Source organism: Eptatretus burgeri, chromosome 6 (assembly GCF_056783735.1).
Source record: "Eptatretus burgeri isolate ZD-2024b chromosome 6, Ebu_testis_v1, whole genome shotgun sequence".
Lineage (NCBI taxonomy): Eukaryota > Metazoa > Chordata > Myxini > Myxiniformes > Myxinidae > Eptatretus > Eptatretus burgeri.
The window spans coordinates 26,702,228-26,726,373 of record NC_140966.1 but is presented as its reverse complement, the minus strand read 5'-3'; the positions used below and the strand labels follow the sequence as shown (position 1 = coordinate 26,726,373).

Sequence of the window (24,146 nt, the reverse complement as noted above, 5' to 3'; positions counted from 1 at the left end):
GAGGAAGGGCGAGACTAGGGGGAGAGAGAGGGGGGTGGGAGTGGGGACGAGAGAGAGAGCAAGAGAGGGGGACGGGAGAAGGGGTGTGAAAGAGGGGGTGGGAGTGGGGGCGAGGGAGAAGGGCGAGAGAGGAGGGGGGAGAGAGGAGGGGCGAGACTCGGGGTGAGAGAGGGTGGGAGAAGTAGGGGGGAGAGAGAGGAGGAATAGAGGAGGGGTGAGAGAGGGGGGAAGAGAGGGGGGTGAGAGAGAGGGGCGTCACAATTCAAGAGAGGTGGCGAGAGAGGGGGATGAGAGTGGGAGCGAGAGAGGAGGAGCGAGACTAGGGGGAAGCGAGGGGGGGCGAGAGAGAGGGGGCATCACAATTCTTCTTCATTTGATATGACGTCACAATTGACTGGAGACCTGAATATGTTTCCCAGGTGTTTTCCAAGTTATGGCCATTTATGATACGGTTGGTCCAATCAAATTGAAATAATGCCCCAATCCAGTCATCGTTTACGCACCTACGGGCCTGCCCCTACGGGCCCGTACTAGTGTTTTAAAAGTGCCAAATTTGATTATTTTCATCAGGCAGCATGTCTCATTAAAGAATATGTCAGTTAAACTATGATAGAATGTTCACAACCAGGTAAATTAACCCTTTCTCTGACATGTGCGCAGTTTGAGTGAAAATTCTCATTTTTCTAAAATCGGCATCTTTTATGCAAAAATGAACTGTTATCATGGAAAACTATGGAAAATATCAGGGTTACTATTGGAAATTGATATTATGCAAGGTATTTCATGGACTTTTATGCTGCCAAGGGGTAAAAGACCCTCCAGAATACCACTAATTTTGCATTTTTTAACAATTTCGGGCCAAACTCATTACATTGTAATTTTCGATGGTATTTCATGTTTTGAGATATTCTGTGCAGTTTGTCATGAGCAGGGGATTAAAAGAAAAGAAACCCAAAATACCCCCACATGTAGCATATGTACTGTGAATAAATACAATTAATAATGATGATGACAGTTGGAATTTTCTCCCATGATGATATTATTAGTTAAACCAAGACACCATAGGTGGCATTGCCACTGCTGATCTTTTGTTTTTGGCATCATGACACCTGTTCCTCTGTCATGCATGGCTCAAACATGTCAAATCTTCTTATCAACCTCAAGACACTGACCTCAAGAAGAGGATCATAACTCATTGTATTGGTCAAATTAGGCCTATTGAACAGGTAGGATCTTAAAAAGAAAACCAAAGATGTTCTCATAGTACAAGATCAGAGGATTAATGAAACTATGTGCTGTATGTGATGGTGTAGGCTCTATGTGTATGTGTGAACAATGTGTTGTACATGGTATTAGCATGGCCATGGAATGCCACATATATGAAAAGTGAAAGTGCTCTGCATGCTCAGTGGCTATAAATCCTTCGTGTTGGCTCCCTTCAGTAAGTGTATGTTGTGTGAGGATAGCTGGCATCTTTAATTGAGTACTGATTAGTCTCCACACCCAAATACCTATTTGATATTAGGGTATACTGACCCTTATTCATTGGCCTAATTCCCCATGGTGATTCACCGCTATGGCATCTCTAGCTGAAATTTAATACCCTTCTCTTGCAGGGAATCAAGATGGTTCTGATTGAAGAACCCTTTGAGAAGAGAAGACGTCTGAGTGAAAATTGTGTAATATGTGAACAGACTTTAGATGAGAAGTCAGTGGACAATGCATTCATAAGAAATCCAACACTTGACTGAGTAAAAGCTGTTATTCGAGCTGTGGAAATATGTCAGTACACTGTGCATGACAGGTTGCCCAAGATCAAAGATGGCATTTTAAACCAGACTGTTACCGTAAGATACCATAAGAAATGTAGGGCATCTTATACAACCGCAATTAATCTCAAGTATGTACAAAATGAACTTGCTACTGCGAATGATACGGCTGATAATGCTGGTGACATGGTTGAGAGTGGTCCATCCCGAATCCGGCGCACAGACACTTCCATGTTTAACATAATAACTGATTGTTTCATCTGTAAGAAATCATACAGAAGAGCAGAAAGGTTATCAGAAATCGCCACTGGCACCGGAGCTTCAACTCGTAACCGTGTCATTGCAGCATCTTTGGAAAGACTCGATGACAAGACTCACATGTGAATGTTGTCGTATCCAGAGATCTGGTACCAGAATCACTTGTAAACATCACCACCGGTCAAATGGCATCTCAAGAAGTTGAGAATTCTCTGAAGTGTATTCCAGAAAAAGGAAAAGCAGCCTATGAGGACTTCGTCAAAGAAAGAATTGGGACCGAACATTCTGAGTTTCTGGGACCCCTTGAAGAAAGAAACTGTGTTGACATTTTCAGATATGAAGAAGGCACTCACCAATGACAAGGACCGGAAGCTGATCATTGATACTGAGGTGGTGTTCAGGCAGCTATTGGCTGTCTCAGAGTCGTAATGTCGATTTGAGGAAGGTACTTTGTTACGAACTGGCCGCCGTGCCACGAGCACTCTTTCATGAAGATGGGTCGATGAGGAAAACTGCAAAAGCTGACCTTACCAAGAAGCTTGAGGAAAATTGTGTGGACCTTCCAGCACAGCTGCCACAAATCTCGGCAGTACCTGAACCCACATCATCCGCATACATAATATAATTGATGGGATGGCTATGATTCAGTTTGGATGAAAATCACTTCACAACATTCCAAGATTTAGCAACAATAGTTCAGAAACAACTATTACGACTTTTCAGGAATCCTTCATTGGATATCAGTAGCATTACAGTAATCTTTGATCGCTATGATGTCGAGATCTCAATCAAATCATCCGAAAGGCAGCGGGAGGGGTGCCAACAACATCGTACTAACATACTAGATTCAAGGAGGCAGACAGGTTCCAAAGTACCGCCAGTTTCTGAAAAGTGGAGGCAACAAGTCCAGCCGAGCAAACTTCATCTCTCAACATATATTGGACAATTACGAACAATTACCAAACGAGAAATAAATTATTCTGGCCGGTGGTTTTGGTGATGGCAAGCTGGTGAAAGAACAACCACTCGGAGTCTCATCCATTGACTCTCTTCAGAGTACACAGGAGGAAGCAGATACTAGGATAATCCTCCATGTCGTCAGTCTCTCACGTGACCATTCAAGGGTCATTGTTCGCTGTGATGACACGGATGTCTTGGTACTGTTGATGTACGATTCTAGTGGAGAACAGCTGACTGACAAGTTATACATGTACGCTGGGCATTCTGGAAAGGAGAGATGCATTCCAGTCCATGAGATAGTTGCTCAGTTATGACAGACTGTTTGTGAGTGTCTCCTTGCCATACACGCTATCACTGGGTGTGACACCACATGTTCTTTCAACAGAATTGGGAAGCGAACAGCTTATTCTACACTGATCAAGAATGCACAAGCATTGTCAGATATGAAAGAATTTCATGAGGCTGATATAGACACTTGTGTTTCATAGTCACGGAAATTTGTGCTTCTGATGTATGGAAAAAAGGCAAAGACTTGGATTCATTGAATGATCTACGTTTCCATTTGGCCACGACCACAGACAAGCCAGCATCTATACTTCCCCCAACCGAGGATGCATTCAAGCAGAACATCCTACGGGCCAAGTATCAAACCAAGATTTTGTGTGACAGCCATGTTGCTAACCCACCGTTGATATCACCAGTTGGTCATGGCTGGTCCACTTGTGAAGGTGGTGGAATTACCCAGATTATGTATACTCAAGATTCCGCTCCAGCTGAGGTTCGAGACTTAACACACCTCTACTGCACTGACAAAAACTGTGAAAACGGGAGAATGTGCCCTTGTGTCCTTGCAGGACTGGAGTGCATTGACGTATGTAGCTGCACTGACTGCAACAATCACAGCAATGTTGTACAACAGGAAAATGAAAATGATAGACACTGTTTTCGATATTTAGATGTGATCAGTATTGAAAGATTCATGAGTGGGTTTCACTGTGCAACAATATAAACATATTGAATAGATTTTCTCAAAGGTGTGAATCTTTGTCTCATGAATGAAATTGCAGTTGAACCTGGATAAAATCTGACTGGTTCATCAAATCAGACTTGGGACTGTTATAACATGTAATGACAATATCATGCGAAAAAAGATGCAATTGTGGCATAAAATTAGTTTTAAAAAATGCCGATTTGGAGGTATCCCGGGGGTCTTTTACCCCTTGGCAGCATAAAAGTCAATGAAATACCTTGCATAATATCAATTTCTAATAGTAACCCTGATATTTTCCATGATAACAGTTCATTTTTGCATAAAAGATGCCGATTTTAGAAAAATAATAATTTTCACTCGAACCGCGCACGTCAGAGAAAGGGTTAATTTACCTGATTGTGAACATTCTATCATAGTTTAACTGACATGTTCTTTAATGAGATATGCTGCCTGATGAAAATAATCAAATTTAGCACTTTTAAAACATATATTGGGCATTTAATAACAGAAAACGTTCAAGTTTTTGCTAAAATTGCACAAAAACTGCCAAAATTGGGGGTATTTTGTGGGTCCTTAACCCCCTCAGGAGCCTAAAACCCTCTGAAAATCTTAAAACGTGTCCAATACATAGAAATACCCTGAAATAATCAACCATTCTACAACCATTGAGAACAGTTGAAGGGATTTAAATCAAACTTGGTACAAGTATAGTATAATGATGCAAAGATGAACCGATTCGATTTTTGGGTTAAGAGGTCGAACATCAGAAGATACATTAGGTAATTTAAATGATTCTTCACCATTAAGAGATGTGGCCAAAAACAAAAAAGATACAGTGCAGAGTGAGCATGATATATCAAACAGTTATGGACAGATTCAGACAAAACATGGTGGATGAGTTGGGCAGGTGACAAGAATAAGCAAATTAGATTTTTGTTGAAGTCCGTATGCAGATCCGGCCTATCAGTGGGATACAAAACGAAAACTGTTCAGACTGGCGGAGGTATCCACTCTACTGAGGGCCGTTGTAGTTTATACAATGCTGTCTGTCTTTCTTCTATGCATCATACATATGAAGGTTTCCCCATCATTTATGAAACTAGTGGGCCCATTGGTCCGTTGGACCAAATTTTTATTTCGCCTCCTAAACCCCGTTTCGCCCCGTTCGCCTCCTAAACAATGTACAGCTATCCCAGCATGTCAGAATGTATTGTTCCTGTGGTGTGCCACAGCATTGTGTTCCCTTTATTTCAGGCCAGCAATAGAATGGCAGATGAAACTCCCACATCACCACACTTTCAAAACATGCATGCATCAACCTTGTCATTGCTTTGGTACTGAGTTATGGCAGGCTTGTCACAAGCAGTGAAGGGGAGGATTGGAGAGCAAGTACTTCCATACTTTGCAGCTGACAGAATATTGCTTGCTGTCCTGGGTGCAGGGAAAGCTTAGTGCCGATGTCTCTTTGCCACTCAACTCTATTCTGCCTGAGAAATGTGTTGCACTCTCACTTTTACTCTAGAATTGTGAATAGAAAAAGGAAACTAAAATAATTTGCTCAGCTATCAGTGCTGATAGACTTTCGACACTTTTACAGCCTTTAATTGAGAAATAGACCGGATTGCTATTCTCCAGTCAAGCTGGGTTATTGAAGACCAGTGCTTTGTTTTGATGGATGTGGGAAATGGTGTTACTGTTTGACCAAGTGTGAAGTTTTCTGCTTCATTAATCAAGAGTGTGTCCTCGTGAAAACCCTCAGAAGGTTTTACAGTTTGTTTTTTTGTTTTTTTTTTCTTCCTGAGATCAACTTGAATGCATCATCTGCAGCTTATCTCAAACAAGTATGATCCGAAAAATCATGTCTTGCTTTCCTGAACGCCCTTTTCCTGCAAGCACGTTTTCATTGAGGGTATTTGATCATTAAAAAAAATATAAAAAATTCTTGCTTTTGCTTGTTTCTAGTGATGAAGCAGGCAATCAATAATACCCCAGCCAAGGGCACAGACCACCTCCAAGCTTGCAGACAAAGATGCCATGCATGACTTATTAAACCTTTGCACGTAGCTCTGATTCATGAGTTAAACAAATCTGTGATTGCATCTTTGGCGGCTAAAATCTTGTCTGAGCGAAGCATTTTTTTTTTCTCATTTCATTTGCTTTGGCTGCTTTTGCAACCAAAGGCAGTTGATATGATTAAGAATTGAGCCTGAAAAGCAGTTTGTTCTGCCTTACGGCTACTGGTAAAATGCTCCAGCCCCATTCCCCTTCCACCTTTTTGTTTTTTTAATCCTCTGCTCCCTCCCCCACCCCCCAAACTTCCTCTCCTATCCGCTGCCCCTCCTCCTTCATCCTCCGACCAATACCTTTTCTAAATTCGTTGGTTTGCTTGCATGTCTTGCAGGCTGAGGCTGCTGACAATTTCAACGAGACCATGCCAGCACCGAACGACCGTCCGCCCAGTAAGCCACTTATTCCTGAGGTTTGCTTTGCCTCCAGTGGCGAAAACACCGATCCACTTCCTGGCAGCTCACTCCTGAGCGAGGATGGCACAAGCCCACTCATCGCTTGTGCCAAGTGCTGCTTACAAGTTCACAGCAGTAAGCTTGAGCATTATTTACACTCACCCTTGCCTTTTATCATTCTGCCTTCCTACTTCCATTTACCTTTCTCCTTGACTCTTCTGTGCATACACTGCTCTGTCATTGTTGAACATGGCCCCCTTTGGCAGCAAACATCGTTTGCAAATTTCTTGTCCCCCTTTTTTATGCCCTTGTACTGTATTTGAAAAGTTCTGCTGGACTTTAATATCCATTATTTTTGGACGATTCTTATAAACGTACCCATTTTAAAAATTTCCTTTTCACCATTTTACTTTTTTCTTGCTCTCAACCATTTCGTTTCTATGGTCTGTGTCTGCATCGTAATCTGTTGAGGGGTTAGGCTCTGCATTATCCATCTTGCTTTTGACCCCCAGAATCTTCTCAGGCACTGCGCTATCCAAATACTGCAGTTTCATTCATATGCACACCATCTTTGAAATTAATTTGCATATCATAATCTCAAAAAAAAATTTGTTCCAGATTAAAAAAAAAAAAAATCATTATATCTTTCTCACCCCTCCACTCCTTTCTCGCTCCCCCGCCCCTTTCTCGCTCCCCCGCCCCTTTCTCGCTCCCCCGCCCCTTTCTCGCTCCCCCGCCACTTTCTCGCTCCCCCGCCCCTTTCTCGGGGCGTACATACATACATACGTACACACATACGCACATGCATACATACATACATACATACATACATACATACACATACATACACACATACATACACACAAACATGCATACATACATGCACACATACATACACATGTACACACACATACATACATACACATACATACACACATACATACATACATGCACACATACATACATGCACACATACACGCAAACACACATACACACATGCATACATATATACATACACGCATACTCACACGCATACATAGATACACGTATACAAACATGCATACACACATACACACATGCATACATATATACATACATGCATACTCACACGCATACATAGATACACGTATACAAACATGCATACATACATACACACATGCATACACGCATATATACATGCATACATATATGCACACATACATGCATACCCACATACATGCATGCATACACACAAGTTCAATCAACAATGGCAGCGAGTGCTCATAGGAGAAGAATTCTGGATGACGACCATTTCAATAGTGTCCCAGCCAGGTTAGTGAGTGCGTTTCCATTTAATTCATGGCCTGTTCGTCAGCAGGTGTCACAAATCGAAAAGACATGCTACCCGAGGCCAGAAGATAAGCCAGTTAGGGTGTAGATAGAGCAGCACCCAACGGGAAACACAGTCAAAGCACTCCTTGAGCTGCAGAGAAGGTATATCTTGGCAGGTACGAGCTTGGGCCCGACACAGGATTGAACGAGAGGAAAAGGACTCAAAAGGTGACCCAGAGATCCAGCCCCAGCAGAGTTTGAGGACTCGTAGCAGCAGTTTGTGCAATCAGGTTTGATTCACCAAGCGAGCTGTTCACGTTGGAGGCAGCTGCGATGGTTGCACGAGCCCCACTCGCACCATTGAACACATGTTGCAGATGACTCGCCGTGTGGACCTTCAGGGCATTCATTGTGCATTGTGCGACCACAGCAAGTTCACGATGTATCTGCAGAGCAGCAATTTGTGAGTGTGGTTGGGGACATTCTTCCAGGCAGGCACCATGCAACGGCGATGCAAGTCTTTGCTGTGCTGTGGTTTGACTTGTCCAGCCTTCTCTTCAGTGGTTTTTTTTTTTTTTCCTTTTTCTTTAACATGCTCATCTTATCTCCTCAGGAAGGGGGTCGTGTCATTATCACGTGTTGGATGCCCAATCACCCAAATCTGGGTTCTCCCCATTGTCCAATCTTTCAGTGGAAGTTCTTCCAAAGCTTCATTAGATGAAATCATACGCTGCATAGTTCAACTGCTCTCAACACTCCGAAACAAACAAAATCAAGGTTAAGCATCGATTAAACATGCCAATCAATAAACATCATGGGCTCATGTATTTCAGTAAGACTGACAAAGGTTCTCAGAGAAGTATTTAACTTGCATTATATGTTATATCAAAATTATATCCCTTTCCTTTCCTCGTTTTTCACACCAAAACGACATGCTAAAATATACAGAAATCTCAGTTGTTTGTACACTCAAAAACATTCATCTCATTTGCTATTTCCATGTAGAAAGGGAAACTATTTATCAGGGTTCCAATTTGCAATCGTCAATTCTTTTCATCATCCTTCAAAAAAAAAGAAAATCCCTTCTAGTCAAGAAAAATATTCCATCATCTGTCCAATAATTATGAAAGTTAGCTACTTCTTTTTTCTTCAATGTATTTTAATTTGTCTGAGCGATAAGTACAACAACACTCAAACCCAACAAGAGGACAGGTTCCCCCTTTTTTTGGAGCAAGTACCGAATCCAAAGCGATTCGATTTTGCACAGTTACCATTTTAACATTTGCAATCAATATCTGCTAAACAATCCACAGTTTCATTCACAAGCAGTTCCAGAGCAACTGCCATTATTTATTTATTTTCCCAGCTAACTTAGCACTTCCGTGCTGATGAAAGATGGTCAAGTCGGTGTTAGAAATACCTCAACTTGTATTACTAAACGTACAAGAAGTACCACTTATTCAAAAATCATGCACCTGTCCAATTAATCAGAAAACAAATAAAACAGGTAATATTTAAATTGGCTTGTGGCATCATCGCAATCTTTTCAATAATATAATTCTTACACTCTGACCGATTTAACATTCATTTCACATAGTAATGCCTTCTGTACTCCACATAATTCTTGTTTATCCTTTTTGTTTGTTTATTTTCCACAAAATATGGAAGCTTTTGCAGTACATGGTACAATTCCTAATTCCATTTATTGATTTCATTATTGCTGTTGGTCCAGCCACTCTTCCAGCCATTCTGCATTATGGTTATGTAAATACCATGCTGCTTTCCCTCATAACTTTGTTTTGCCCTTGCAGTTAACTTATGATTCCTAATATGTAATATTGACCAATCTGTTGATGAATTTAATAACAGAGACCTTCTTTCAATATTTTTTAAGTACCTCAACTTAATATATTATCTCGATTCAATTATCAGTAACTTTTCCCTCCCCTCAATTAACAAATCAACAAGGTCCATAGTGACAGTGATTGACAATATATCAATCAATCACTACAAGTTATCAATAACCTTATTGTGATATAACCAATCATTCACATGTGTCCCAAGTCACTGGTTTAATGATACGGACTCTAATTACTCCGCAAATTTCGATCCATTCAAGAAGTTAGGAAAAACAGATAGGGAGAATACTCTGTCACTTGAAGACCCCAATACATTTAAATTAGGATTGTGAGACTTGTATGATAAAAGGTTTCTCAATTTGTAATTCCAAAACAAAAGTTAATATTAATTATAACCAAAAGAAACATGATGGTTCGAATACCATTACGAATTGTCATGGAGGAAAAGACACAATGAACACAAAAATCATGTGCCTCCAGTGTTCTCAATGAGTTCCCTTTTTTATGAGCTGAGTCTGAATGTAATTAACCAAGTTACCGCACACAACTCCCAGTAATTGCTTACTGTTCCCCATGTTTATGTATGTGACAACAAACCCGGTGCATGCAAACATTATCATGAATATCACTTGTTTGTCCCATTGACCATAAGAGTATCCCATCATTACCATACAGGTCAAAGCACACTGCTAATTCAAAACTAGGTTGTTATAATTACACTAATTAACAAGTAGCATGACCATCATTGTCATCACAGGGTGATTATTTTGGAAGTCTTTCTCGGGCTCTCAGCTCTGCAAACTCCGCTAGTACAGTACGTGGTTTAATCCGTCGTGCGAGCGTGGTGCACGGGGTTACTGTGCAGGGGTGCTGTATCGTGGAAGGTTTGGCCTAGCCGGGCACGTTGTATCGTGTGTGCTATTAAAGTTGATTTCAACCTCACCAAGACTGGTCTTTGGCTTCAGTGCTCCCTTGGGGATTCCCTTTAACCATTGTGGCGTGGTGGCAGCGTCGGGATAAGATTCCACGCACTCTTCACCCCGGAGACGGCGATCGGCAGAACGTCACTGTTACGAGAGCCATCTTCGAACCCCAATCGCACCTCACAAGAAGGTGAGCGGCCAATCAGCTCACTCTGTAGCTGTGTCATAAACATCGTCTGTACAACGTGCCCGTCGTCAAAATGGCCACCACACACCGTGCACCAAAGCAGTGGTCACTTAGCAAGAGTGAAACGGTGAACTCATTCGAAAATTGGAGACAATTTTCTTTATATTTTATCACTCAATCCCAACTTTGCTCCCATCCTCACTGAGGGCGTCACCTGGGAGAAGAAGAGCAGAGCATTCCCTCTTCGTGGACTTGTGGATGATGGTGAGGATGTCCCCATTGTGCAGCGTCACAGTGCCCAACAGAAAGTCACCGTACTGGAACTTATGCTGGGTCAGATTGCAAACTACTGCCCTGTGATATCCCGCAACACCATAGTCCGAAACTCCACCTCTGTAGTCAACATATGGCAATCGATTCGACAACATTTTGGATTCCAGTCGACAGGCGCACACTTCATTGACTTTGCAGCGATACGCCATAACCCCGAAGAGCGCCATGAAGACTTATACCAACGCCTGATGGCGTTTGTGGAGGATAACTTGCTTCGACAAGATGGCAGCATCTTCCACCATAACCAGGCGATCACGGAAGATGAGGAATTATCACCCTCGTTGGAGAACTTTATTGTGCTCACATGGCTTCGCCTTGTCCACAGTGGACTCCCCGGACTCGTCAAACCACGCTATGGAACTGAACTCAGGTCCCGCACTTTAGCCTCCATCAAACCGGAGATATCCCAGGCGCTTGACTCACGATTAGATGAGCTCCATGCTGCTGAAGAAACAACGTCCTTGCACACTTCAACTTCTCGACCACAGGTCAACCGCCCGGCATCGTTCCCATCATCGTCAAAACCTCGTCAAGTCTTTTCGGGGACTCGTTCCAACAACCTTACGAAGTCCTGTCCCCTCTGCAAACAAGTACGCCGCACTGATTACAGTCATTTCCTCAGTGAGTGTCCTTTCCTCCCCGAATGAGATTGTCGGTACATCGCCAGAGCACGCCATGTGGCTTACATAACTGAAGAGTCAGACGATGAGTCTGGAGACATAACGTATGCCCATATGGACAAGGTAGTTAATAACATAGACTATACAGAACCGTCCACGATCTCGCGTGTCCAGACTCGCCAGTCTCCATATTTAGACACCTTTCCACGGCCACCACACAACCCGAGTTACCACCGACAGTGGGGCCACGGGTAACCTGATTCGTGAGACAACTGTAAGGAGGTTTGGAGCCAAGATTCAGAAGAGTGCACAGTCCGCTCGTCCGGCTGATGGGTCTTCCCCTCTTCAAGTGGTTGGTGAGACCAGACTGACACTGACTCGTGACGGAAGGGAATTTCAGTTTGAGGGCCTGGTTGTCGAAAATCTTGACGTAGAAGTACCAGCAGGAACACCTTCCATGGTGTCTAATGACATCTCAATCCACCCTGCGAAGCATCAAGTTATCCTGGGTGACTGCACCACATACGTTTATGGTTCTCAGGAAGGGAGCCTTAATCGCCATGAAGTACGCCAAGCTCATGTCGTACGTGCCCCACCCCACACTACTCTGTGGCCTGGTGAGTTTATCAAAATGATCCTTCCATGTGACGTGTCGAGTATCGACTCAGTGTTCGCACTCGAACCTCGCACGGATGCCCCCAGTGTGAGGTCGCTGCGACCCATTGAGTACTGGCCCCCACCAAGTGTCATCCGTAGCATCAGCGGGAAGGTTCGGATCCCCAATTTAACTAACGAACCACGAGATCTCAAACGACATGAGCAATTTTGCCAAATCCACCCTGTGTACATACCCGAAGAACACCCAGATGACTATACCGAGACCAGCCCCCCCCCCCCGCCAAATTAAAACGCACACTCACTTCACTCTCAGGAGACTCTTCGACTGTCACCCTCGACCCTGACAACATGTTCGCTCCTGACACACGATCAAAGTTTTGTGCCCTTCTTGAAGAGTATGATGAAGTGTTTGACCCAGTGTTCCAAGGCTACAATGGTGCTGCAGGCCCCTTTGAGGCTGTTGTTAACATGGGCCCTGTTCAGCCTCCAACGCAAAGGCCGTCTACCACAGTATGCGCAAGATAAACTGTGTGAACTACAACACAAATTTGATGAACTAGAAAAGCTTGAAGTCTTTGCTCGCCCTGAGGACATGGGGATTACTGTGGAATACCTGAATCCTTCATTCTTGATCAAGAAGCCCAGTGGCGGGTTCCACTTAGTCACAGCCTTTGCTGATGTGGGCCGATACAGCAAGCCTCAACCCTCTCTTATGCCAAACGTAGATTCCATCCTCCGCAAAATTGCTCAGTGGAAGTATCTAATTACTACCGACCTTACGAGTGCCTTCTACCAAATCCCATTATCTCACCAGTCCATGAACTTCTGTGGTGTAGCCACACCCTTCCGGGGAATACGTCTGTATACCAGATCTGCTATGGGTATGCCTGGATCAGAGACGGCACTCGAAGAACTCATGTGTCGCATCCTTGGTGATCTCTTAGAGAAGGGGACCGTCGCCAAACTCGCTGACGGCCTCTATTGAGGTGGTGACATATTGGACGAACTTCTCCAGAACTGGAGAATGGTGTTGCAGGCTCTGCGTAAATGTCGACTTCGCCTCTCTGCTACGAAGACAGTTGTATGTCCAAAGAGCACCACCATCTTAGGATGGATCTGGTCTAGTGGTACTATCCAGGCCAGCCCACACCGTGTGGCTACACTCTCTACTTGTTCGGCTCCTGAGAAGGTCAGGGGAATGAGATCCTTTATCGGGGCATTTAAGGTTCTCGCTCGTGTTATCCCCAACTGCTCCGCTCTCTTATCCCCCTTGGATGATGTGGCTGGATGGCAATCACTGGACAGAGTTGTGTGGACTGATGAGTTACATTCTGCCTTCCACAGAGCCCAAGCTGCCCTTTCGTCAGCTTGTACAATTACTCTTCCTCGTCCACTTGATCAGCTATGCATCGTGACGGATGGTTCTGTCAAAAAACACAGCATTGGATCAACTCTGTACATCACGCGCAATTGAAGACCTCACCTTGTGGGTTCTTTTTAGCGCAAAGTTATGCGGATGCCAACCTACCTGGTTGCCATGTGAAGTGGAGGCCCTTTCCATTGCTGTATCAGTAAAACACTTCAGTCCCTTCATTATCGTATCTAAACATCATGCATCCATCCTCACTGATAGCAAGCCGTGCGTACAAGCGTATGAGAAGCTCTGTCATGGCGAGTTTTCAGCGAGCCCTCGTCTATCCACATTCCTGTCCACCGTCAGCCGTTATCAAGCGACCGTACGACACCTCGCAGGATCCGCCAATGCCCCATCTGATTTTGCCAGCCGCAATGCACCAGACTGTACCGACACCTCCTGTCAAATTTGTGCATTCATAAGACGCGAGGAGGAGGCTGTAGTCCTGCAAGTGTCAGCCCAAGACATTATTTCCGGCCGAACCAAACTGCCCTTCACCAACAGAACTGCTTGGATAGCAGTTCAGGCAGAGTGCACAGACTTAAGTCGGACTCATGCCCATCTGATTCAGGGCACCCGCCCATTGAAGAAAACAACCAATATCAAGGATGTCAAACGTTACCTCCAGGTTGCCTCACTTTCCAAAGATGGCCTAGTTGTAGTCCGTCGGGACAAGCCCTTGTCCTCGGCATGTGAGTGCATTATTGTCCCACGTCAGGTAGTCAATGGCTTACTAACGGCATTACACATTCAACTGGATCACCCGAGTCGTCATCAACTCAGTTCTGTCATTCACCGCTATTTTTATGCTCTTGACTTGGATAGAGCAATCGATCAGGTTACCTCAAGGTGTCACCAGTGTGCTGCATTGCACAACATTCCTCATACCATTACCAAGCAGTCCACTGGAGAACCCTCTGGTGCTGTTGGTGTATCCTTCGCAGCAGATATCATCAAACGCAATCACCAGCTAGTTCTTATATTGCGAGAATGTTCCACTTCCGACACTACATCGTGCATTGTGGAGAATGAACAACACGTCACTCTCCGCGACAACTTGATCTGCTTATGCATAGAGCTCCGGCCATTGGATGGACCACATGCTGTCATCCGCACCGATCCGGCTCCCGGCTTCACACGTCTGGTCCACGATGAGCTTCTTAAACAACACCGGATGTGCATAGAGATTGGTCGCATTAAAAATCCCAACAAGAATCCCATCGCCGAGAAAGCAGTTCGTGAATGTGAAGAAGAACTTCTACGACAGGAGCCGATAGGAGGACGAGGAACTCCACTAACCCTCGCACTGGCCACCGCCAGTATGAACTCACGAGTTCGTGCATGGGGACTCTCGGCCCGAGAGATGTGGTGCCAGCGGGATCAGTTCACCAATCAACAAATCCCTTTCTCAGACTTACAAATGATACAAGCCCAACACCGTCTTTGTTCCATTAACCACCCCCATAGTGAGAAGTCGAAGGCACCCATGGGGTCCGTCAAGCCCAATGTGTCGGTGGAAGTTGGTGATTTGATCTATTTGTACTCTGATTGTAACAAGTCATGCGCAAGAAACCGCTACCTCGTCTCTGCCACTGATGGACCCTAGTGCAACATACGTAAATTTGTGGGGTCCCAATTGAGGAGTGCAGCTTATCGGGTGAAAAAGTCTGAATGCTACAAAGTCCCAGACTACTGGAAGGATACGCTCCCACTCCCTCACAATCGAGGATATGGTGTTGCACAACAAACCGAGGACGTATGCCTCCAGCCAGCAACAAAACCACCAGACCCCCCATTCATCCCCTATGAGCTGTCTTCACCTGCCCACAGTGCTGAATCCTTCCCAATCCCGAGTAGCCAGGTACCAGATCTAGGTTCTGATGCATCCCCGAGGCTTGACACCTGTAGACCTGGTTACTCCAAAGCCATCGGCGACACCTGTGAGGAACATCCAACGGTGTCCCCAACCGTCTGGACACCAAGACGCTCCAACCTTGTACGTTACCAGCCCAAACACTTCAAGGATTTTATTTTGGATTCTTTGAGTCATATTGTGGTCACAGTGCTTGCAGAAACTGTCATGGGGCAGAATAATCCCCGAGACTGTAGGGCAGTCTACCCGGTGATGGTCTCAGTATATCTGACTGACTGGTACATGATTTATGTGACCTCCTCCAGGTTAAGTGACCATTATCCTTGTTTAACTTTGTGTACTCTACCTCAGTATTTGAAGCCATGTACTGTCACCTACTTTCTTCATTTATAACACCAAGCATGATAGATAAATGACCTTGTAAAAAAAAAAGTGGTTACGCCACTACAGTACGTGGTTTCATCCGTCGTGTGAGCGTGGTGCACGGGGTTACCGTGCAGGGGTGCTGTATCGTGGAAGGTTTGGCCAAGCCGGGCACGTTGTATCGTGTGTGTTATTAAAGTTGATTTCAACTTCACCAAGACTGGTGTTTGGCCTCGGTGCTCCGTTGGGGATTCCCTTTAACTATTCTGGCGCTCCCCCATCGTAAGAGTTCCACGCCGTTGAGCCTTGACATCAAGTTGCCGAGCTGCAGACCACACTTTGGCTGCAGAATGTCCATTTGGAAACATTTGGGAACAAAACTTGCCAATATGGTTAAGAAATACAAAATTTCTCTAAACAGTTTATTTATACCAAATGCTAATATTGTTTCATCAATCAAATGAGCATCCATTTCTCATGGTCAATGGAGCTGAAATATCTCGGAAAAATAATGTATAACCAACCTCTCTCATCACTATTCAGAATTCCATCAACATTTTAAATCTCTGACATTGTCCTTTTCTTATCCACTTCTCTCACCAAAACAGCAACATGCTGCAATATAACCAGCACACATTCACAAGCCATCGAATCACGTCCTCTGACCTTTTAAATACAAATCCATTCCTTTATCAAAACAAATAAATACAATTTAAACTTCTGTTTTTAAACAGGTGTACAAAAATTGTCAAATCATTTGTCAAAGTTGAGTCATCAGGCGAATGGCACTCAATTTGTAGCTCAAAACACTCCGTCCGTACATGTAGCTATCTCGGTGGAACCTTCCCCATCTTTTCCCCAAATAATGTTTATCACTGTTGTGGGGGAAGCATGGGAGATTTGAACTGCTGTTAGCATCATGACATGATACCTGCTGTTAAGGCCCAGTCACACCTTGACGTTTTAGCCAGCAATGGCAACGTATTAAAATGTATGTAAAACACTGGCTTACGTTGAACTTTTTGATGTTTTTTTTGAAAGATTCGGACGTATTCATAACGACCTCGTCTTATGCATAACGTATTCGTAACGGACACAGAACGTTTTGTTGTGTTATAGATAACTTATACCAACGAATGCTGAACCTGTTGTCGGCCTTCACAACCTATGCCCAACGATAGTCTAACTTATGCATAGCGCGCTGCACGCATCGCCGACGATGACGTGGCGTAGGTTATGAAAAGGCTGCCGCACAACGATTCAAATCATAACCGCCGCAGAAATCGAAGTGTCAACATCGCAGTCACACCTTGGCGATCTTGCCAGCGTATGCCGACCTCTGAAAAATGCGTCTAAAATGCTGGCGCACGGCGAATACGGTATGGGTAAGTTTGGTATGCGTGACTAGAACACTAAAGTATGCTATCATACGTCGTATTAAATGGAGTACGTCTTGTAATTTTAAACATGTTGAAAATTTTACGACGTACTTGCCGTATGACACACGCTCCGCATGCGATGGGAATAAGTTGTACGCACGATATGCGATCGTTGACAAACATCGACACACGTTACTTGTAAGGTGCTCATAAGTCAAAACGCGTTAAGGTAATGGTTAGCGTCAGTGTTCCAGACTCACGGGTTTTTTTTTTCTTCGGTATGACGGTGTTCAGTGTACAGTGCAGTTCTGATTTAAATCGTTGAGCGGCAGCCTATTAATTATATTATATTATAACCGCACTAGAAATCAAAGTGTCAAAATCACCATCATACCGAAGGAAGGAAGAAAAGAAAAAAAACAAAAAAAAAAAAAAAAAACAGGGAGTCTGGAACACTGACGCTAACCATTACCTTGACGTGTTTCGACTTATGAGCACCTTACAAGTAACGTGTGTCGATGTGTGTCACCGATCGCGTAACGTGAGTACAACACGTTACTCATAGGTTAGAAATAAGTTTCGGGTACGCAAACATTACCTCGACGTGTTTTGACTTATGAGTAACTTACAAGTAACGTGTGTCGACGTGTGTCAACGATCGCGTAACGTGCCTACAACTTATGGCCAGCGTTATGCGGAACATGTGAATCATACGCTGGCATATGTCTTAAAATTTCAAGCATGGAAAATTTGAGGACAACCGAAAAGTAGAACGTTTAAAGCCAGCGTACTACAACGTATGGCAGTGTTTTTCAGCGTGCTCTCAATGTTATCAAAACTTACCCATAACTTATTCGACGTGTACCAGCGTTTTACACAAATTGTCCAAAAATCGGCATAAGCTGGCTAAAACGTCAAGGTGTGACTGGGCCTTTAGCTCTCAAGTGGTCCCTCTTTCTCCTGATTGGCTACTCCAGATGAACATTACGTTAAAACTCCACCTTTTGAGTGCATTATTTATCCAATTTCACTTAAACAGCTTTATGGTCTGTCATTGTGACAATAAATAAAATTGTCCAATTAAATATAATGAATTTACCCTTACAGATAGAGGCCCATATAAAGACAACAGATATGTTTTTCTGTCCGCTTCCCTCACAAAAAGCTCGACCTTGGCAGGCAAAGGATTGGAATGTTCTTCTGATAAGGCCTGCAATTGCTGTGTGTTTAAAGAGCACCGGCCAGCCAGTCTGTACACTAGCCATCTAGCTTTGTCTGGATTTTAACACAATTTTCTTCATTGTCATCTTATTTGTACTTGGTTAACAGATCAATCATTGTAAGAGGTAACATTATTTCATCCATATATGCAATGAATTTTACCTGCCTGAATCGATCAAAGGGTTACACTGGGTTGTTTGCCATTGCCTTCCCAGCAGTAGTTTTGGCAGGAATTTGTCTTTAACATCCATTAACTTTAACATTCACAGACTAATTAAGACAGCACGCCTAGTTTAACGTCCATCCGAGGGATCATGAATCATCTGTGAATCACCCTATGTGCTAAACATCATCAAATCACTTTAAAATCATTCCAAATCACATTTCTATATTTCGGTCACATTTTAAGTACAATGGTTACGATTCAAATCAAAATTTTGGAAACATTTCTCACACGCATGTGCATTTCAACACAGTAGCCCCCACCCCCCCCCCCAACTGTGCCGTGGGTAAAACACACGCACACACGCACACACGCACACACGCACACACGCGCACACGCGCACACGCGCACACACGCACACACGCGCACACGCGCACACGCGCACACACACACACACACACACACACACACACACACACACACACACACACACACACACACACACACACACACACACTTGAGATGCGAGTTTTTTTTTTTTAATGACAACAGCACTCGCATTTTGGGGCCATTTTTTTTCTCTGGGGCATTGTCCCCCCCCCTTTGAATCTGCATATGAATTGAATGGGGGGGGGGGTTCCAGTACCCATAAATCTTGTCTAGCAGTACGAACAGCTGCTTGTAAGACCTCAGCTTGCCTGGCTGAGTTATTGGAGGCAAATTCCCACTTTTCATCAATTTATTTTTGTCTCATAATGCCAGCGATAGGGAGTCTCCTAAATGGACTTCATGTTCTTAATATATTCCACATTCACAATTGTTCTTTCACAATTTATCCAAAATCCCTATGGCTTTTAAATAAAACTTCAACACTTGCTTCAGCGTCTATCCAAGGCAGGGAACACACATTTCTCCTTCCATTTTTGTGTTGGCCCCTTCAGGGAGATTCGTGACCTTGGTTTTTATCAGCACCAAGCAAGTGGCCCCAAGCCAAAGTGGTCTCATCATGAGCACTTAACCAAACCACAAACAGCCAGGCTGCTTTAACTCTCTGCCTGAAGTTTCTTTAGTTGTTGCAATATCATTTCTCACAAGACATTCATGTATGATATCGTACAGTAATCTTCAGTTCCTGATCGAGCTCACAATCGCTTCTAATTCAGATTTTCACCAAGATTGAATTCACACACACACCACCTCTCAATCTAGTCTTAAAACGCTCTCAATGACATCCGCCCTGCACTCCAAATAGTTTGCAGCACAATGTTAGGGCTCTGTCTTTCAATACAAGCTTACATATACCCAGTTATTTGTGTCCATGCCAAAGATGCAACAGTGTGTGAAGAGTCAGTTGTCATCGTTTTACCTCTGGAATCGACGTGTGCACTTCGCCTCATCCAGAGTCTTCACAGTGTACAGTGACGACCAATCCTTATCTCCACTTTCCGTACTCATTCATTCCCATAAGCTTCACAGGTCACAATACACAACAGAGCACGATTTATTCCAGTAAAATCTACTGGACTCGCACACACTCCATTTCAACACTCACTTTGTGCTACATGCAGATCAATGCATATCAGTGCGCATCCAAATCAGATATAAATACAAACATACAAGAATTCTAGGTTGGGATACTCAACTTACGTCCTGAACACAAAACTCAACATTTCCAATCACGTTGCATTCACAAATCCGTCCAAAGAGGTAACTCCTTAATACAAAACTATTGGATTTACGAATCCGTAACACCTCCACACAATACAATGCAACAATTTCACAGCAAGCAAACTTCCAGTGACTACAATGAACAAACAGAAATCCAAACAGGTAACTCAACAAACATTCATAACACTTATTCGTTCTCCCCCTTGGGGACTTGAACCTTTTTAGCGAGCAGGGGCATTAACCCTCTCTTTGCAGAGGTGGGACTCCAACCCCCTCCTTTTGGCCAGAGGGGATGGCCTTTCCCCTCTGCCTCTGCTGTACTGAGTACAGCACAGTGAGCTGAGGACCAAACTCGCTCAAGGTACGGCGGAGACTCGAACTCCCCGTTAAGAGATCCCTGATCTCTGTTCAGACCCATGGGCTTAAGCTGTCTCGAACCGCAGGATCCTCTCAGACCTATCACTAAAGGTTCTCCTTTGTATACCTCTCCTATCAATGAAGTACCACATTACCCATTTGGCTGAGAGATGCAGCATCCGATCTGAAGTAAGAGCAAACATCTTAAGTGGCCACTTGCTTGCTGTTATGCCAGATGATGCTGTTCCCAGTCCTGCCGGGGTTCAGGTCCCGCCGGAGTCGCCAAAATTGTTGTGGAAAATAACTCGATTTCCACAAGTTGGATCAGCATACCAAAGGAGAATCTTTAATGTCGTATATACAGAGGAAGAACATTGAATGCTTGACTGAAACATTCAAATGGACTTCACTAAAAACAAAAGCCCAAATCAATTCTTCTTGTACACAACTTGACATTCCAAAGAATGGGAGGGGAGACATTTGGCAACTCAACTACAGGGTTAGCTGATGAGCATTAGGCAAAATAACTCAAACTGCAATACGTGTCCACAAAGAGAATGACATAATCATGGCAAAAGTTGCAGTGCTATCAACCAGGTCACCTTGTTTCATCGTAAGACATTCCTTTTATCAATATTTCGGTCAAAAGACTCTTGGGTAAAGGGAAACAGAACTGACAGCCAATTCGACTGGAGCATAAAAATTGAATTTATAAAGCACCAGCAACAATTATAATTGAGAGTACATGAATATAATTATTTTTCTTCCACACATACATATGTATACATACACACATACATACAGACATACACACATACATACACGCATACATATATACACACATACATGCATGCATACATACACACATACATACACATACACATACACACATACATTCATGCATACATGCACACATACATACACATACATACATGCATACATACAAACATACATACACATACATACACACACTTACATACATGTATACATACATACACACATACATACATACACCTACACACATACATATACATACATACACGCATACTTACATACACCCATACACACATACATACATACACACATACATACATGCATGCACACATACACGCATACACACACGCATACATACACCCATACACACATACACGCAGATATACATACATTCATAAACGCATACATGCATACATAAATACATGCATACATACACGCACTCATACAATACACCTACGCTATACGCTACACACTACACATTATTGTATTATTTAATATAGTATGATTGTATTAGTTAAGAAGATGTAACGTTTGAATGGTTTATTGAAGTTCAATCCTTCATTTTTTGTAATTATTTTATGCAGTAATACCTCACTTTGCATTCAGGATGTGTTTCTGAATAAGACAGCACAAATTAACAATGCACTAAAGGGGGTCATTATACCATTGTGTACGTGGAGATACGTTCCCTACAGCGTTATTTCTTACGTGTGAGTGGTATCGGAGGGCTTAATTTGGGCATCGGTTACAGCACCAATGTGAAACACCCTACAATCCATGCCTACAGAAAACAGATTTTTTTTTTTTACTTTTGAAATGCTGGCCACATTTTCCATCCAATCCTCATGCAAGTTTGTTAAAAAATGTATCCATGGGTAGACGCTCATATATTGAAAGTTTTATGTCACTCGCTCAAGCAGTTGAAGAGAAAACAAATTGAAAAATTACCCCCCGTGTGGGGGTGACGGTCATCTCTATAATGTTTTTTACTATCATAATCGATGAACCGTTGCCAGATATCTCCTAAAATGACAGACTAGATAGATTTTGAAAATGGTGACTTTCACAACTTTCGTGACCTCGTGACCTTGACCCTGACCTCGAATCCGGGAAAAAATATGTCGTTGGGTATCACTCATCGACCTGTACCCACATACCAAATTTCATCAAGATCGGAAGTAAAAAGTTTTCTTTGGAGGCACTTTCAAACCACAGCTTTCAATCCTCTTGACTAAAGCTATTTCCCATCAAGATTAGTTTGTCACTCTCCTGTAATTTAAAGTCAAACAATATACAGAGGCCTAGTCATTAACCTTGTGGTTTAAACTTTATTTTCATTTTGGTGATTATGCCAAAGAAGAACACCTGTACAAGACTGAAGTTTTTATTTATTTATTCTGCTGACCAGTTGGAACAATGCCCACTGAGTTAGAAGTTTTTTTAGCCCCCCCCTCCTTCCTCCAGGCCCCTCACACTTTCTTCACCTCACATTGTATCCATGTCTTGAGTACCCCAAATTGGTGATTTGTGAGGTAAATTGATTCATAATTCGAGAAAGAATGTGGCATGCTTTATTCAGGCCCAGGAAGCTTTAACTGCTTCTGTTTGTGTTCCTTCATTTGCTACATTTTAACCACAAAATAGATCCTTCTTAAATGTAAATGAGTAATTCAACTGATGACACGAGTTGCATTAGAACAGTCTTGGTGCATCTGTTTAGGGCAGCTCCACTGGATATAAGAGGGGAGGGGGGGCTTTCTGAGGGGTATGCCACAATTTGCTGTGGGTCGCCATGAAATCGGCATGCATCCCTTTGCCATACTTAATCCACGCTCGGTGCCATAGTCAGCCAGTCTTGGCAGATGGTGTGCTAATTGTCGTGTTGCTGTGCGTCACAACGGTGCCTTGTCCCGGCGCCCATGAGGCCAACCACGTGTGTGCTTGCAGGTTGCTATGGTGTTCCATCCCACACCATCACAGATGGCTGGAAATGCTCACGCTGTGCGGCTGAGGCCTGGACCGCAGTAAGTTATCTTTGCTTTTGTCCTTGCTGTGCAGGTGGGCAGGTGATAGATGGAATTTGAGAAAGGATAATCACAGCAGGAGGGTGAAAAATCCAAACCCATTGGAACCATGCTCTGTACAGAGCATCGGTGCTGCTGAAGCAGTCTCCTGGGCTATTGGGCACAATCCTGGAGGGGTCGCCACTCCGACACAGGATACTCGAATGGCTCAATCATCCCAGTAAGCTGGTACTCATTTTGCCAACCTCAGAAGGATGACAGGCTGAGTCAACTCTACCTGGAATTAATTCAACAGCAAAGCAGGATTTTAACTCAGGACCCTAGGATCCCAAGCCTACCACCCTTACCATTAAGCTCAACACCAGGCATGAGGGTGAAAAGGTGTTGTCTTTCTCTGGATAATCACCCTTGGGGACAGCGGAACAACTTTAGCCTTGCAACTATGATGCTGCATGGTAGAAAATGATTGATTTACAGCTGGCTTTCTGTGTTACTGTCAATGTGGCACATGCCTGCATGTCATGTTGTATTTACACAGGTCAGAATGCATTGCATGTAAAATTATGTTTAACCAGTTGCAGAAATGATTGTGCCGACCCGATGGCAGGTTTCAGATTTT

The 24,146-nt window shown here is 43.5% G+C and overlaps 1 protein-coding gene across 1 annotated transcript in view; it reads left to right on the top strand.

Moving 5' to 3' along the window:
* LOC147024430 (lysine-specific demethylase 4C-like) overlaps positions 1 to 24,146 on the top strand; it is a 39,817-nt gene that overhangs the window by 13,341 nt on the left and 2,330 nt on the right. The window contains exons 6-7 of the mRNA XM_085884373.1: positions 6,380 to 6,575; positions 23,451 to 23,527. Coding sequence (XP_085740499.1) covers positions 6,380 to 6,575; positions 23,451 to 23,527 — 273 coding nt within the window. The remainder of the gene's footprint in view (positions 1 to 6,379; positions 6,576 to 23,450; positions 23,528 to 24,146) is intronic.